The 18,576-nt window shown below is 36.5% G+C and overlaps 1 protein-coding gene across 2 annotated transcripts in view; it reads left to right on the top strand.

Annotated features, from left to right (window-relative positions):
* The window catches only part of Edil3 (EGF like repeats and discoidin domains 3), a 457,317-nt gene that overhangs the window by 155,673 nt on the left and 283,068 nt on the right, over positions 1 to 18,576 (top strand). For both annotated transcript variants that reach the window (XM_052743643.1, XM_052743642.1), the window contains one exon: positions 6,224 to 6,253. In XM_052743643.1, coding sequence (XP_052599603.1) covers positions 6,224 to 6,253 — 30 coding nt within the window. The remainder of the gene's footprint in view (positions 1 to 6,223; positions 6,254 to 18,576) is intronic.

Here is an 18,576-nt window from a genome sequence, read left to right as displayed (position 1 = left end):
AAGTGATCCACTTCAAAATCAAAGGAGAAGGTGTAGTATATTGATGCATGCTGGATAGTGAGTTCCTGAAGCCTGAGTTTGTGTGTACTTCTGGTTGCAACTGCCTCAAATAATTTTTTATACAGCCCAGAATAATTTTATAAAGGAACACTGAAAGTGATTAGGGTTTACCTGAACAGTATGCTAACCAATAGTATAGAATATAGTTTTGCTCATCAGAATTCAAGTTCTGTTTGGTTCACTGGTTCCATGAGATCATCAAGTATAGAGTTTCCAAATGTTTCTGAAGTTAGCTAACCAAGTTTAAGTTTGAAGTGATTCTTTCCTTTTTCTTTAATATATATGCACACAATATTGATAAAATTTTATATAAGGTAATCATAACTGTATGCATATTAATAGTCCTCAACCCACTGAATAATGTATCTTAAAATGTCACCAGAGTGCAACATTGAATATGGAAAAGATTTCATAGACAATTATAGGCTTGCAAAAATATTGTTTATAACTGAATATATGTGAACATAAATGTCTAATAATTCACAGTAAATGATTTAGCATTCAAATATAAGATAGACTACATCATAAAAATGTATTATTTTTAGTGAGCCTTTTAAAGATAGCATCAGTTATTATTTTAAGGTGTTTGATAACTCATTAGGGTTCTATAGGCTTCCTGGTCATATATAAAGGAAAGAAAGAGAGAATCAATATGAGAGATACATTTACAGACACTTTCTCAGAAAAATGAGAACACTTCCCTACCAACTGCTTCTCCCCATGTTGACATCAGTAGACTTCTCATTACACAGTCTTGTTGGCAAATGGTGGCAAATTTAGTCTTCTGCACCTAAGGGGGGAGATTCAACCAGTATCAGATAGAAAATAATTTGCTTCTGCACTAAACAAGAAGATATTTTTATTCTGGACTTTATTTTCTAAACAATATGGTATAACAACTATTTGCATGTAGTTTATGATACATTAGATATTATATGAAGTCCAGAAATCACTGGAAGCATAATGAGTGTTGGACATTGTTTTATCCAGAAACTGTGTCATTCTGTATGAGAAACTTGAGTAATTTGGAACCAACCCTGCAGAAAGCAAGGGGTATTCTTATTTCTGTTTCTGGAACAATGACAATTGCTAACAAAAGAGGGCAGATTTTGTTTTAGGTACCTTAAGTCAAACCTATTGTCGTTTTCTCCAAATTCAATAATATAGATACCCAACAAATCTTGACAATATTACAAGAAAAAAAAAGAACAGCAATATACACTTCAAAGTGATTTTATTTTATTTATGTTTCCCTGCTTCTAACTTTCTAGAACACTTCCACCAACTGGACCCATGGCTTCTTTCCAGTTAATCAACCTTTGACGGTCTACAGCCATCTTTTTCAAAATGCAGTATTCAGACAAGCCACCTGCAGAGCTTTTAAAAAATGCAGTAGCCTGGGATAGCACCCAAAATTCAAATTCAAATTCATAATATGTATAAAATGTTACAACATTTTAAGAAACACCAAGGGAGAATTTGCTGTGCTTGATGAAAGACAGAATTTGGTTAATTCCTGTAGGTCAGATGTTTCTTCACTGTCTGTCGTCCTAACACGGATTGCGGTGCCTCTAATAGTTGACTTGAGCAACAATTATTTTATCAGTTGTTTTGCTTGGTGCCTGTGTATTAATTTCCAGAACTAAACAAGACTGGCTGGGGTCAGATCAGCATCTTTAGAAACCACTGATTCCATGACTCTAAGAATAAAATGGTAAGAGTACAAGTCATATGGGTAGTATGACAGTACTTTCCATGACCCAAGTTCCTTGGAAATATCGTTATTTGGACTGTTGATATCAACTTTAAGTTTTATTTTTATCCTGGGACTTGAGTTACCACCTGTTAATACTTTTTGATGTTTTGCTCAGTGATATAATTAACCTGCACAGAGGCCTTTCCACACAACTAAATAACTGCTAATCAGTTAAATGAACTAATACAAGTCCTTATTCTTATATATGTGCCTTGGTAAACATGTGTATATCAAACTTATGTGTAGTAGTTACTGACTTCTAAATATTATGGAAAATCAAGGGAGATGTTGCATAGAAATAAAACTCTATACAACACTCTGCTCCTGCTAATTCTATACTTTCCACGTGTTGTAAAAACACTTTAAAGTATGCCAAGATCAAATATAAGTTGAGAACAGTTCCTACTTTTTTTTTGATTTGTTGAGACAGGGTTTCTATGTGTAACCCTGGCTGTCCTGACACTTGCTCTGCAGACCAGGCTGGCCTCAAACTCAGAGATCCACCTGCCTCTGCCTTCTAAGTGCTGGCATTAAAGGCATGTGCTGTGTGGCCCTCTTCCTACTTCTTTAAACATTGGTTTTAAAATCAAACAAAACCCAAACAACAACACTAAGTTTATACTTGCCTTTGGGGGACTTTCTGGAGACTTTGAAATATCCTGGCTTATACATTCACTGCACAGTTAAAATCGTGGCAATTCTACTACTTCACCCTTGGGTATCATTGTCTTTTCATGCTCTGCATAACTATAATCAGGCTCTCACTTTTCTATTTATATTCCTGCGTTGTACAAGGCATGGAGAACTTCCCCTAAAAAGACTTATCTCCTCAGCCCTAATGTTAGATTGTATTTCATTATTTCATTTCTACTTAGGCTTAAGTCCAGTTGACATTATCGGGAATCGGGTCAGTCCTCGTTTCGTGTCCCAATTTGTGAGTGAACAAATTTCAACAGACTCTTGGTCATATGTTTTTCTCCTTTTTCCGAGAAGGCACTGAATCAGCCTTTCCTGGACAATAAGGTACAAGGAAAGACTATAGTTTTTCAGTGAAACTACTGTCATCTCAAATTCAAATGGACAGTTTTCCGAAAAATTCTGGAGTCGCTAGAACCTTTGTAACCTCACTAATCTTCAGCTATTGGTTGCTTTGTGAACTAAATGGGTTTAAGCTTGTAACATGAAGAGCTATAAGCGTATTTACTTTTATCCTTTTAAATCTCCACATATTTGCAATGACCCACATAAGTCAGCTCTTCTGCAAGCCTTTTTGACATTTTCCTACCGATGAATTAGGAAGCTACCAGAAACTTTCCTCAGTGGATGTGTTATGGTATATTTTGGATGTGATGGAACAGAAAACAGCTTTTTAAATATTTATATTTTCAATGTCATGTGTGCCAACTAGGTTTGCTCTCTCTATTTCTTTATGTGCCAAGGAGGAAAGCCAAAATGGGAGTGGAAAGTACTGTAGAGGCACAAAGTAAGCTTGTTTCAAGGGTACCCAGCGGAGTTGGGACTTTAATGGAAAGAGTGGAGAACATTTTCTGGCTACACAGGATACATTGATTAACAAATCAAGTGGGAACAAAGCTACTTTATAACCCATTCAACTTAATATTTTTTTTTTATTTTAAACCATTACAAACCAAGTGAAATACTATTGGCTTTTGACATATCATTCAATGGTAATATTTTGGGCAAATTGTTTCTGTGCACAGAGCAGACATCCCTCTGCCCAGAACTTGTGTGAGAATATAAGGGTAAACAGGTAGATTGTATGAGGAATTGTCAAGCTACTCATTTGAACTCTGCTTTTCACTCTTACCATTTCTATTTTCCATCCCAACATACACACTGCGTTAGGTTATTGCTTTGCAATCTCACTGCTCTGAAACACCTCCACATTCAAAGCAGGAATCAGCATGATTAACACTTTCATTAGTTATAGTTTATATAACATAGTAACATTACATGTCAATATTTCTATCCTGCTACAAATTAGTGCCATTTAAAAGGATTCTAAGTAATTAGTTTGACAAGGAGACAGACGTTGGCTCCAGGGTTTTGAAATGGTGCAGTAGGATAATATTTTTTTTATATTATGATCTCTGCTTTTATACTATCCATGTTTAGCCCTATGTGAGCTGACAAATACATGAGAAGACTATCTGGACCCATTCTTTAAAATTTCCATCCATAAAGCTGGGGGTCATGGTTCACAGCTGTAATTCCCACAGTTGGGGCAGGAGGCTTGGGAAGTATGCACACACTTCAAGTGTGTGCGTTCAAGGATAATTTACAATACATAGAATTCCAGATCAGCCTTGGGTAGACAGTGAGACCTTGTCTCAACAAACAAAGCACATCCCCATGCCTTTATCATAGTATCATCTGTCATTACTGATTCTTAAAGTGAGTGTGGTACATGTCAATGACTGAATGTATATGCTTGAGTGTTGCGGGGAGAAGATGGGATAGGAAAATGACAGACAGGATATGCACAGTGCATGTTCACTAGGGTCTTTATGTTTAGAAAACTTCAACGTGGTTTTGAATCAGTAGGATTTAATAATAATCATGCTCTATCACACAGAATACAAGCTTTTGCTGTTGACAATGACTTTTAATTGAATAGAAAACAGGAAGTGAATCATATATTGGGAGTTGTGTTTATTTGGGTTTGTGTCCTTCCAGTCATAATCCTGGGACTGAGAAATGCTGTACATGCCATGCAACAAGATCTACAGACCCTTAATATCAAAAGTTAAAAGGGGAAACTAGCACAGCCATATCCGATGAGACCAGCAAAACTCATAGAGCCAGCATAGCTGCTTGACGAAGATCCAGCCAAGCTGAGTCACATGATGGCTGCTGTGCTACTTTGGGTTTTGATCTCCACATATTGCCTACTTAGGAATATTTTAATATTTATTCTACTTGGGGATATTGGATTGATGGAATTTTTTTTTTTATGAATCCTTTATTCCTTCTCCCAGGAGTACTGCTTCTAAGCTTCCCCAGGAAAGTCCTGAGCATACCACCCCTCCCACTTTTAGGAAGATAGTCTCATCTACTCGAAGGTCTTCCTTACGCCTTGGAGGTTGTGACTAAAGAAGCCAGAGGTCTCTTTATGAGGCTCTGAGACATTCTTATAACATTTGCCCCTGTCCTCACTCAGAAATAAGATAATCAAATCAAAGCAAACTTTAAAAGGTCAACATGATTCGGTTGACTAGAGGAGTTGGCCACAGATCAGTTTACAAGCCTCACCCTGCTGTACACTTAGGCGATCATGTGCCATATACAGAAACAAAGTTAGATTAGCTGAAGTTACCTTTGCCATGCAGGGACTTATATTGATGGACAAACAGCAGTGTAGAAAAATGATAAAAGAATGAGGTGCCTCCCTTTCTTAGAAATGTTAACGTGTGCAGAGCCACTGTGGTGTCATATGACCAAAGACAAAAGAATGCTAGGATTAGACACATAAACAAATTCTATAAAGATATAAAGTGTAATATAATGTATTGTGCCAGAAATTGCATAATAACTATAGTAGCTTTGGCCTGAGGATTTTTCATGGACACTCTGACCATTAACAGTTAATAATACACTGCTCAGGACATGGCAATCTGCCCAGGCTGGCATGGGAGTTTTTTTTCTATCTAGCGTCCTTGAAGACACAAGAACTAACAGCCTGAGAACAGGCTGTCTTATGCCTCTAGATTCTTAAAAATTGGGTTATGGGGTTAATGAGTAAAAATGATTATAAAATGTAACTCTATCAATGATGACTAAATTTATGACTCCAGATGTGCAAGAGAAAAAGTTAAACACATGTCCAGGAACAAAAATGGTATGATCTGTGTTTTGGACCAGCATAAATCTACCCCTAGTTACTTAATTCTGTTTAAATAAAGAAGCATTCTGACTGCAAGATTCTCACCACCACCATGGCATAGCTCACTTCCTCCCTCATCTACTCCTTGCCTCCTCTCTGGATCCTGTCAACTTCTGGGGGCCCATACCCAGCATCTATATGTTATATCTGACTTATATTTTGAAAAACTGTTTAAAAGTACATAAACTAACTAAAGTCAGTCTTCTTTGCAAAAAACAAAAACAAAAACTCCATCCAATTAGGACAAGAAATTGGTCCTTTATAATAAATACATACATTAAATAATGTGTACGTCTATTTAAATTTCCTATAATTAATTATAAGTAAATTCCATTAGGCAATGAAAAATTTCTAGTATATGCCAAAATTATTAGTCATTGGCTTGCAGTGATTATTTGCATATTAATGTTTATTTTTTCTCTCTTTCTCTCTCCTACCCTTCCCCTACCACTGCCACTCCATCCTCTGTTTCTGTCCACTTCCTCTCCCTCCCTTGAATGTAGCATCAGATGAAGAAGAGCCTACTTCAGCAGGTAAACTTCCGATATTACAAAGATTTGTGTTCCTGTTTATCACCTTAATGATGGAGAACTGAGCTGGGGATATAGCTCAGTATCAGAGTACTCACTTAGCCTTAGGTTCAAGCTACTGTAGCCCCCTCAGATTCCCAAATGAGTTTTAAGTCAAAGATGATGGTGCACACCTCTAATTCCAGCCATTAGGAGTCTAATACAGCACATTATGAGTTCCAGGGCAACCTGCACTGCTCAGCAAATTCCCTGCCAGCCTGATCTGCATATTAAGATTCTGTCTAAAATGAACAAAAAATGAAGGCTCAACTTTTTGAAGTATATTTTGTTCATGTTGCAACCAGAAAATCAGCTATTTTATTTACATTTTTTTATTTCATAGGCAGGCTATGCTAAGATAGTTTGAATGATGTTGGCTCAGAAAACTTTCTGGAAAAAGAAAATAACCTCAAATAAGCTATTACAGGGGTAATCATAGCAACGTCAACATTAAAGAATATGGAAACATATAAAATTAGGGTATTAAGAAAAATGCTTAAAAATAATGAAGGCAAAATGTTTCAATTAAATTCAAAAAAAGGAAAAATGACAATCTCTCTGAAATATTCTCCATGGTATTATATTGTATTATCAAATGCATCTACAACATCAGGCAAGTTTAGGGATGAAAATTATGTGATTGACTAAGTTACATTTTTAAACTTTTAAATTTCAATATTCTTAATGCAATGATCTTTTAACCTTATAGCATGACTTTGTTTTCACCCAACTAACTGGGATTTTTAAGCACAGGGTAAGTCCTGAAGTGACTGTCACAGAGTGCCAATGTCTGTAGCTGGAGAGTTTTCTCTCTGGGTCTTGACAAGCCCTGGCAGTCCGACAGCCCACTTTTAAAATAAACACACAGACGCTTATATTATTTAAACTGTTTGGCCTAATGGCTCAGGCTTCTAGCTATCTAGTTCTTACATCTTAAAATAATCCATTACTATAAATCTCTACCTTGCCATGTAGCTCATGGCTTACCGGCATCACATGCTGCTTGTCATGGTGGCGGCTGGCAGTGTCTCCCTCCGCCTTCCTGTTCTCTTAATTCTCCTCTTTGTTAGTCCCGCCTATAGTTCCTGCCTGGCTACTGGCCAATCAGTGTTTTTTTTATTGACCAATCAGAGCAGCACATTTGATATACAGACCATCCCACAAATAGCTGCATTGGTAGAAGGGACTATGGGCTTCTCAACATGTTTCCAGGAATGTGAGACAGACCTAAGAGAAACACTAGGAGGAGAAAACACAGTTTCATTGGCAGACTGTAGAGAGCATCTCACTTGATTCACAATCAGGAAAACACCTAAGTGCCAGCCCAGTAGCTTCCGGAGAAGAATTCCTGAGACGAAGGCATTGAAGGCTCTGAAGCAGACCAGTCTGATGAGGTCAGCAATAGAAAATTTCTTTCTAAGTAGTGGAGGAAAGAACCTATGGCTGAGAAATAAAAGGAGGAAATGGTTTCCAAAGCTAAAGAGAACTTGGGTTGATTGCATGGCAAAGATGATTGTAGATGTGTGCTTAATCTTGATTATCAATATGATTTCACTGAAAAAAAAATGCCTAGACATTTAATAAAACACTCTTCTGACTTGAGGATGCTTCCAGAGAGGTTTCTTTCACATAGGAAGACCCTGACTGGTCAGCTCCAATCAACTACCAAGGATCTGAATGGAATAAGCAGGCAGGCGGGTAAAGTCTCTGTTTCCTGGGCATGAGATGAGCCGCTCCACCATCATGGCCCACTTTTGTAGACAGGAACTTCTGTAACCAGTGAATAAGTAGTTCTTCTCTTTAAGATATATTTTAGATATGGAATTTATCTTGGTGCAAAAGTCTGGCTAACACAATGATTCTGTTGGAGCTTACATAGGAGGCACAGTCAGTTCCATTCAGAGAAGAAGTTTTGTTTCACTGGCATGGTATTATGACTTTTACTTTTGTGTTTGCCCAGGAAAGGATTTTCCCTGTATGAATTGATAAAAAGATCCAAATAACCTGGCTTATGTCAAAATAATTAATGTACATTTTTTTGATAAATTGCAATGATACATGAACACAGGATTACATATCATACATTACAAATGTCCTAAAAATCCCATCAGAGATTCAGGTAAACCATAACTTATGTTTCGATATCCTATCATTAGATGATCCTACAATAATCTGAATGAGGGAAACTCTTTTACATTTTTCCTACTCCAGTTGGCATTGCATACTTGTTCTGAAGCCTGGAAAACACATATGACCGAATAGTGTACTCTTCGGTTCTTGGGCCTCTTTGTCTAATTCATGACCTTACTTTGCCTTGGCTTCAAAGCTTTGAAGCTTAGAGATTTCTGCACAGGTGACTTCATATTCACAAACCACAATTATATTTATCTTTGGATATTAATCCTTACCAGGTCCTCCACTTTCTAGGCCCACTTAAATCTAACTTCTGCTGACACATCACAGTTTGATGCTATTGTCTGCCAAGTTTGTTGTTTCCAGTGCCAAATAACTTTGTCTTTGAATCATAAGGATTAATTATAACCAGGGGTTAACTCTATTTAACTGATTTATTGTTTATTTTTTAGAATGTATTCTTATGAAGACAAGTGAAACCAGACATGTTTTCCCTCTTACTGTTGAATTACTTTAGAATTGCCTTAATATTATAGAGTTTATGATTTAATATATATACATATATATGCTTTCATATATATATATATAAATAATGGGCTCTTGTAGCAATTTTCTAATATACAGTTTAATATTATTGCCTGTGGGGCTCATGCCTTGTATTACCTCTGTAGATGGCCATCCTCTAAAACTGATGTAAAACTCTTTGTATTACATATTCCCTTTCTCAAAAGCCAATGCCCCAATAGTCCCTATTTTACTAATGGTTTATATGAATGCAAATATTTTAATTTCACCTATGTCTGACATGATGTATGCAGATGTCACAGATGTCAAAAACTCTTTTCTTAAGGCTGAATATATTAGTATGTGTGATAATTTTCTTTTCTATTTCTCTACGGATGAACACCAAGGTTGCTTCTATACCTTAGCCATCATAATGCTTCAGTGAGCATGGGCATGCATGTATCTCTATGAGATGATGGTTATACACTGGATATAAAATCAGAAGAGACTTTTGTATCACGTGGTACTTTCATATGTATTTGTTTGAGGAAATTCCATAGTTTCTCACAGTAACTTCAAAGTTCAATCCCAGGAACAATCAGGCAGGGTTCCCTGGAACCCCCTGCATGCCCCCACCTCGACACAACTAAGAAGCCAATTCCAAATAGATTGAGAACTATAAATATAATGCCTGGAACACGTAAGAGTCCTAGAAGTAAATTGAGCAGACTGGATCCTGGACTTGTGGCCTGGAAATGATTGTTTGGGTATCACAATAGGGCTCAGACTGCAAAAGAATTAAACAATGTGAGTACATCAGACAACAGACCTTCACAGAAGAAAGCAGTCATAGCACTGAAAAGGCATCCAGTGAAAGGGATGTAAGACTTGTGGCATGTGCACCTGAAATGATTCCATTTCAGAAAAAGAAACACACAATACACAACAAATCCCAAATGAATAGAGTAAAAACTAGACCCATGTATTTCATGGACCCTTCTGCAAACCTGGTAGAACATTGGCCTGGGGAAGGGATTAAACATCACTGGTCCTGAAGGAAACGTAAATCAAAATAACAATAGTTCATCACTGCAGTGTGTTAGGGGTGGCTTTCATGGAAAAACCATAAAAGCTCTTGACAATAAGAGCTATATTACACTTTGTAAGACCTACCCTCTTCTCCATTTGTTTATAAATTTAACTTTTCATAACTGAAGTAAAACAGTATAATTGACATTTGTCTAAATTGGGAGCCATGATAGTGACACCACCTGGATTAGAAAGCATTGCACAATCTTCTTGTGAATGCCAAGATGCTCACTACTTTAGCCCTGACACTGTTTCCTTAAAAAGTTTTAAAATATTTTTAAACTGTTAGTTTAGCTATTTTGTAAACACACATCATCACATACAGTTTACACACACATGTAAAAAGTACGGAACTGGCTTTTACTAGTAATGAAAGTTATAGTTTTGTTCTTTCAATTAAAAATATATTAATAAAACCATGTATACCTATACCAAAGCACAGTGATTAGATATTTTTCTTGTAACTTTTGAAATATTTATTATTAGTCCTATAAAACCATTACTTCTGTTTATGATGATGTCTTTTTTTTAAGCTATGTAACATTTATTTTAGGTCTGTTTTCTATTTTCTTTTGGAGTTTAATTCTGCATGGCTGACTATGCTCAATTATTCTACAACTCCTACATTTCAGAAAGAAATGATATCTTACCCGACCATTTCCTAATGAGCAAGAGCTGCTTCCTTGTTTTGATCTTTGTAATTTATTTCCTTGGGGCCTGAAATAGAGCTCTGCATTCTTATTCTTCTTTCTCTTGCATTTGTCATGAATTTTCTATAATCCTTTGTAGAGAAATACATATTTTTCTCTCCGTTGCCTAAAGGAACTTTACTAATTATTTTATCGAGAATGGTCTTGTTCATAAATATATTCAAAACAGGCTTAAATATTAAAACCTAATTTATAAAATCCAAAGTTTATTGCTACAGTTTGTAAAACACGGAAGAAGCAATTATTTCTAGATTCTCAGAGAAATGAGGACAAGATCATTGCCTCTAAAGATTTAATTTGACTAGTCCTCCAAGGCACTAACGTAAAAGATCACAGAGTGAAACTTTTCTATTGATAATTGTGTAATCATGATGTTGAGGGATAGGAAAACAATTGCGGTTTTCATCCTTGTTATATGTACATAACTTTTTTTTCACGTATTACTAGGATAAATTTTGTGGTGATGTAGGAATTCTGAAGGATCCTGTACTCCATAGCTGTTTCTCTAGAGAAGTTTAGCAATTAAACCATCAAAGTAAAAAAGTCATTATACCAGAAAGATTTACACACACCGTCATCTACAGAGTTATAAATACATACGTCTATGTCATGTGTCATTATTCCCTCAAAATTTAAAACTGGAACAAACAGATTAAATCTCATTATCAAATAAAATCTCTCAAAGTACCATGTAAACAATGCTCATTTTCTGGAGCATGTATATGTATCTCAAAATACATCCACTCAAAAGTAGTCATGTGTTGTGACATGATTTTTAGTTACAAGAAACAAACTTCCTGTTTGAAATTGTTTATAACTTATTTGTTACACAGCTGCATATAAGAATACTTTATGTTAAATATTATATAATTAGTATACATGAGATGATACACCTATACAACTTTTAAACATAATACTATATATTCCACCACACACTTGGAGACTTCCTTTTTCTTTTGTTTTTATTTATTCTTCTCTTATACAGAACATCCTAACCACAGCCTTGCCACCCCCACTCCCCCAGTATCCATAGCTCCTCCCTTTCTCTTCAAAATACAACAGGCCTCTCAGGGATATCAACCAAATTCAACATAACAAGATGAAGTAAGACTAGGCACAAACCCTCATATCAAGGCTGGACAAGGCAACCCAGTAGGAGGAAAAGAGTCCCAAGAGCAGGCAAAAGAGGCAGCCCCACTCCCACTGTTAGAAGTCCCACAAAATCTCCAAGCTCAACAACCACAACGTATAGGCAGAGGACCTAAAACAGACCCATGCAGGCTCCATGGTTACTGCTTCAGTCTCTTGAGAGCCCCTATGAGCCTTGCTTAGTTGTTTACGTGGGCCACGTTATCTTGGTGTCCTTGAACCCTCTGGCTCCTACCATCCTTCCTCCCACTATTTTGTGGGGTTCCCTGAGCTCCACCTAATGTTTGGCCTTGGGTCTGTGCATCTGCTTCTATCACCTGCTGGAGGAACACTGTCTGATGACCAGTGGACTAAGTATCAATCTATGAGTATAGCAGAATATCATTAGGAATCATTGACCCTTTTTTTCCAACTGTGTTTAGTTCTATCCCAGGTCTCTGAGCTATCTGGCCTCTGGTTCCTGGCCATCCACGAAGTATGTCATGCTTGGGCTCCCTCTTGTGCTGTGGGCCTTAAGTTGGACCAGTCATTGGCTGGTCACTCCTACAAGCTCTGAGCCACAATTGCCCCATATCTTGCAGGCAGGATAGGTAGTAAGTAGGTCAAGGTTTTGTGGCTGGGCCGGAGTCCCAGTCCCAACACTGGAAGCCTTGTCTGTTCACAGAAGATGCAGGTTGCTAGGAGTCTTCCTGAGGATCACTCTCATAGGATCCAGGAAATTTCTACTGCACTATGTTTTCAGATTGCCCCCCCAAATACCCTCAATTCTAGTCGTCTCATCCCATATTCTCTCCCTCCATCCCTCCCTCCCAAACCTGACCCCTCGTGTTCCCATCCTCCACCTGCCCCCAGTCTACCTGCAAAATCTGTAAATCTATTTCGTTTCTCTAAAAAAAGGACTTTTAAAAATAGTTAATAAGGAAAAATGACCATATGACTTCTTAAATTTGTCTTGTGCTAGTCAAAACTGTTCTTAATCCTACACCTAATATTACAAATGTTACAATGGAAATTAAAGAATACATTGTGAAACTATTATTGACAAAGTTATATAGGATTGATATTTCATTGAAATAATGAAAATGATCATCTTTTCATTATTTCTAAATATGGAATGAAAAATAAATCAGCCAATCTTCTCACAATGCATCATTAAGTGTGCGTATGCCTGCATGAAAAGAAAAGATACTGTTTAACAACTAAGTGATTTTGTTGAGTCACTAAATTAAAAACAGATGGCTCAACGATGACATTAAGTTCTTACTTTGTCTTTTCCTCTTAAATTCACTTCTGTCCTCTGCAATATATTGTACATATATATATATATATATATATATATATATATATATATATATATATATATATTCTCAAATAACATAAATATGTATCTTAAAACCTGTTTCCATCCTAATTGTGATCCATCTCCCAGTAGCTATGGAGGCTGTATGCACCCTTAGCTATGTCCATCAGAGGACAAAGGAATGATATTCATTCTCCTTACTTTACTTGTATTTTCACTGAAAATATTTATTTTTCTAACATGTATTCTGATCCTACTCCCACTCCCGCTCCTCCCAGGTCCTCCACATGCCCCACCCACCCACTCAACTCCATGCCATTTCTTTCTCTTTTAAAATACAAGAAAACAAAACACAAATAGACAAAAATCTCACGCATTAAAAAAATAGACCCACAAAAACAGAAAATCAGAAACCAAAATATATAAGCAAAAAACCAATAAGACAAAAACTTACCCAAACAAATCTTTATGAGACAAAAAGTCTATAAAACACCAATGAGTTTGTTTTGTGTTGGCCATTCATTCTTGGCGTGTGGCCTAACCTGAAGTGTGGTTAATTCACTTAATTTGAATCTAATGGAGAAGACCAGTTTTTCCTTTGCTAATGTATACTGTTGTTTGTTTTGCCCTTTCAGGGGGCCTGCCACCCAGCTCCCAAATAAATCACACACTGAGGCTTATTCTTAATTTTAAATGCCCAGCCTTTGCTTGGCTTGTTTCTTGCCAGCTTTCCTAAACTTATCCATCTATCTTTCGCCTCTGGTCTTTTCCTGTCTTACTTCTTTAAATCTTGCTCTTAACTCCATGGCTTCTTGTGTAACTGGGTGGTTGACCCCTGGAGTCCTCCTCCTTCTCTGGCTACTTCTTCTTTCCTCCCAGATTTTCCTTCTGTTTATTCTTTCTGCCTGCCAGCCCCACCTATCCTTTCTCCTGCCTTGCTATTGGCTGTTCAGCTCTTTATTAAACCATCAGGTGTTTTAGATAGGCAAAGTAACACAGCTTCACAGAGTTAAATAAATGCAACAAAAACAAAAGTAACACACCTGAAAATAATATTCTACAACAGGATACCAACAGCAGCTAGCTTCTTGGTTAGGAATTCCCATGTCCACTTCCTTGTCTCAGTAGTGGGATCCCATCTAACTTGAATTAGTGATGGCTAAGTATGTGCTACCATAGTCTTTTTTGTGTTGTCTTCAGCAGTATCAGTTTGTGCAGAGCAAATGATAACCTTGAGATATTTGTGCCTTTCTATGGGACCTCTTTGGCCAAAGACTCAGCTAGATGTTACCCATTTCTGGCATTGGAAGTAACACTTGGAGATGTAAGATCTCTAGTTGAAGCATTGTACCCCTCTTATTTGGTGACTCCATTAAGATTATTTTTCATATATTAATGTATTTGGGGAAATTTGTCAGTATCAGATTTCCATATAGCCCCTCCAGTGACCTTTAGTGTTAGCTGCCTGTGGGGACCTGCCCCACTGGAACTTAGGTCACCTGTGAAGAGGTGGCCTGGAACCAAGGAAAGGTAAGTGCACACCGCTCGCCCTGTTCCCCAGCCTCCCTCTTACCCAGAGACAATCAGATGCAGCAGGGAGTCAAGTCAAGCAAGAACTCCTTTATTGATAGGCAGTAAGCCTCTTTTATACCAGAAAACCTCAGAACCCTAGGAGGGGGTAAAGGAACCAACCAATCATTTTAAAGATCACCCTATTTACAAGTTGTTTATGTCCTGACACCATCTCCTGTTTTTAGTATCTTATCTTAGAATAAATAACTTGAGCTAACTTCCTTTCTCACTATTAGTCTTTAATCTCCATACAAACAACCCAAGCTAACTTCCTCTTAGCCATCATTTGTATCTATTCTCTGCACACACAGCTTAAACTAACTTCCTCTGGTACCATTTGTATCCATTCTCTGCATAAACAGCTTAAAGCTTAAGCTCTATTTATCTGAATTTCTTTCAGCACCCTCTTTGCAGCCCATGTATGCCCCACAGCTGCCCTTACCCATATCCCCTCCCTTTCTCCTTTTATCCTGCTCTACACCTATAAATGGAGGCAGGGCTTTCTGTCCTCTATGCCCAATTATACCCACCAGTTGCTCCCCAAATTACCACTCAGAGGCTTATATTAATTATAAATGCTTGGCTGATGGCTCAGGCTTATCACTAGCTAGTTCTTACATTTAAATTAATCCATATTTCTAATTAATTTGTTGCCACATGGTTCATGGCTTGTTACTTCATTTTCTATACTTCCTGCTTCCTTGGTTGCTGGCTGGCATCTGTCTTGACTCCACCCTTCTTCATCTCAGTCTTCAGTTTGATTGTTTTGCCTAAACTTATTCTGCCTTACCATTGGCCAAACAGCTTTATTATCAACCAATGAGAGCAACACATATTCACAAAGTACAGAAGGACCATCCCATTGTACACATCCTTTTAGTCCTCTCTCTCCAATCTCCTCCTACCTCACCATAACAATATATTCTATTTCTCCTTCTTTAGGAGATCTTTTATTCCCCCACATAGTCCCTCAGCAGGTACCAAAACTATATGATTATATACATTGTACCCCTCCTGAAGAAGACTTGAAAGCTAATAGCCACACATAGTGAAAAAACAATATTTGTCTTTTGGAGTCTAGATTACCTTACTTACAATGATATTTTCTATCTCCATCCATTTACCTACCAATTCCATGATTTTGGGGTTTTTTTTCTTAATAGCTGAGTAATATTCCATTGTGCTAAAGTACCCTATTTTCATTATCTGTTAATCACTTGATGGACATCTAGGCTTTTTCCAACTCATAGCTATTATGAACAGAGCAGCAATAAGCATGAATGTGCACATATCTCTCTCTGTACTAATATGTAAAGTCCTTGGGGTATATATCCAACAGTGTTAAAGCTGGATCTTGAGGTAGATCTATTTCCAGCTTCCTGAGGAACCATCTCATAGATTTCCAATAATGGCTGTAGAACTTTGCACTCCAGCTGACAATAATAGATGAGTGTTCTCTTTACCCTACATCCTTGCCAGCATGTACTGTTATTTTCTATACTGCTCTTGGCCTATCTGACTGGTGAAAGATAAAGCATAAAGTAATTTTGAGTTTCCTGATGATGAAAGATAATGAACAATTCTTAAAGTACTTCTTATCCATTTGTGTTTTATCTTCTCAGAACTCCCTGTTTATTTTTATTTTAATTGGGATTATTTGTTTTCTTGATATTTATTTATTTATTTTTAGTTCTTTGGAGTTTTTAGATACTAAACCTCTGTCAGACATATAATTGATAAGATCTTTTCTCATTATGTAGCATGGTAGTTTGTCTGAATAATGGTGTACTTTGTCACACAGAGATTTTCAGTTTCATGGGATCCCATTTATTAATTGTCATCTAGGTGCCTGTGTTATCAGTGTCATGTTTTGAAAGTGCCAGTGAGTTCAAGATTCTTTCTCACTTTTTCTTCTGTCAGATCTAGAGTATCTGGTCTTGGTTGAGGTCCCTGATCCATTTAAAGTTGAGTTTTGTAGAGGGTGATAGTATTGAATGATTGGCTTGCTTCAGCAAGCAATCATCCTGTTTGACTGGCACTGATTTACTGAAGATACTGTCATTTCACTGATGTGTATTTTTGACTTCTTTATCAAAAATCATGAACTTCAAGTGGATTTCATTTATTGATTTTTTTTTATACCAACACCATGCTAGTTTTACCCCTATATGTCCATAGTACAATTTGAAATCTCTCTGATATTTTGGTTTAGAGCCTTAAATCTATGAAGTTGTCTCTTAAAACTGCCTTCATGTGTCTTATACACTTGGGTATGTCGTGGTTTCATTTTCCTTCAATTCTATCTTTTTTTATCTTGGTTTCTGTCTTGATCCACTGTTTGTTCAATATTGACTTATTCATTATCGATGAATTTATATACTCTCTGCTGTTTCTGTTATTTATATACAGCTTAAATCCATGATGGGCAGATAGGATGCATGTTATTTCAATTTTCTTATACCTGTTGAGATATGCGTTGTGTATAAGTATGTGGTTACTCTTAAAGTTACTTTGAACTGCTGAAAAAAAAACTGTATTCTTTTGTGTTTGAGTGCAATGTTCTGAAGATATCTCCTATGTCCATTTGATTTATGATGTTAATTAACTCCAGCATTTTTCTGCTTATTTTTTACCTAGATGACTTGTTTTTGGTGAGAATGCGGTATTGAAGTCAATAAGTGTATGTGACTTTAGTTGTAGTAGAATTTCTTTTATATACTTTGTTGTCCTTGTGTATGATGCATATGTTTTGGATTATATGTTCTTGCTGATTTTTTTTTTCTTTAATGAGTATGTAGTGTCCTTCCTATGTATTCTGATTAGGTATGGTTTGAAGTCTATTTTTTCTAGATATTAACATGACTACACTTGCTTGCTTCTCATTTCCATTTGCTTGGAATAGCTTTGACATCATTTTACCCTAAATTAATACTAACTTTGATGGTGAGACTTGTATCTTAGACACAGCAGAAAGATGGATTCTGTTTTTTAATCCAATCTGTTAATCTGTATCTTTTTATTGTGGCATTGAAACCATTGTTAGTTGTCAATGGACAATGTTTATTTATTCCTGATATTTTGTTTTGTTGATGTGGTTTTCTTCTTCCTCTTTTGATTTACTGATTTGATATTATTCCTTGTATTACTTGATATGATTAAACTCTTCAGACTGAAATTTTCTTCTAGTACCTTCTAGAGTGCTGCTGAATTGGTGAACTGTAGTTACTTAATTTTGTTTTATCATGGAAAGTTTTTTTTTCATTGTCAATTTTCGTTTGTACTTTGGTTGAATATAATAGTCTGAGCTGGTACCTGTGATGTCTCAGCATTTGGAGAACATCCACCCTACCTTTCTGTTTTTCAGAGTGTCCATTGAGAAGTCAGATGTTATTATGCTTATGGACTTTATATGTTACTTGATCTTTTTCCTTTGCAACTTTTAATCACTTTTGTTTTGTAAGTTTTGATTTTTTTTTTTTTAAACCATGTAGAATTTCTTTTCTGGTCCTGTATATTTGGTTTCCTGGATGCTTTTTATACCTCAATAGTCACCTCCTTCTTTAGATTGCTAACATTTTCTTCTATGATTTTTAAACAATATTTTCTGTACCCTTGACATGAATTTTTTCTCCTCTGTCATCCCTGTTATGGTAGAATTTTCTTCATAGTGTCCCATATTTCTTGGCTGTTCCGTACCTGGAGATTTTTTCTCCTTTTATTTAACATTTTATTTGACTGAAGTATCTATTTCTTCAACCTTCTCTTTAACCCTGAGATTCTGTGTTCTATGTGTTGTAGTCTGTTGGTGTGGCTTACCTCTGGAGTTTTTC

The sequence above is a fragment of the Peromyscus californicus genome, unplaced genomic scaffold, assembly GCF_007827085.1.
Source record: "Peromyscus californicus insignis strain IS unplaced genomic scaffold, ASM782708v3 Scaffold_18__1_contigs__length_77618521, whole genome shotgun sequence".
Taxonomy (NCBI): domain Eukaryota; kingdom Metazoa; phylum Chordata; class Mammalia; order Rodentia; family Cricetidae; genus Peromyscus; species Peromyscus californicus.
This window is presented reverse-complemented; position numbering and strand designations above follow the sequence as displayed.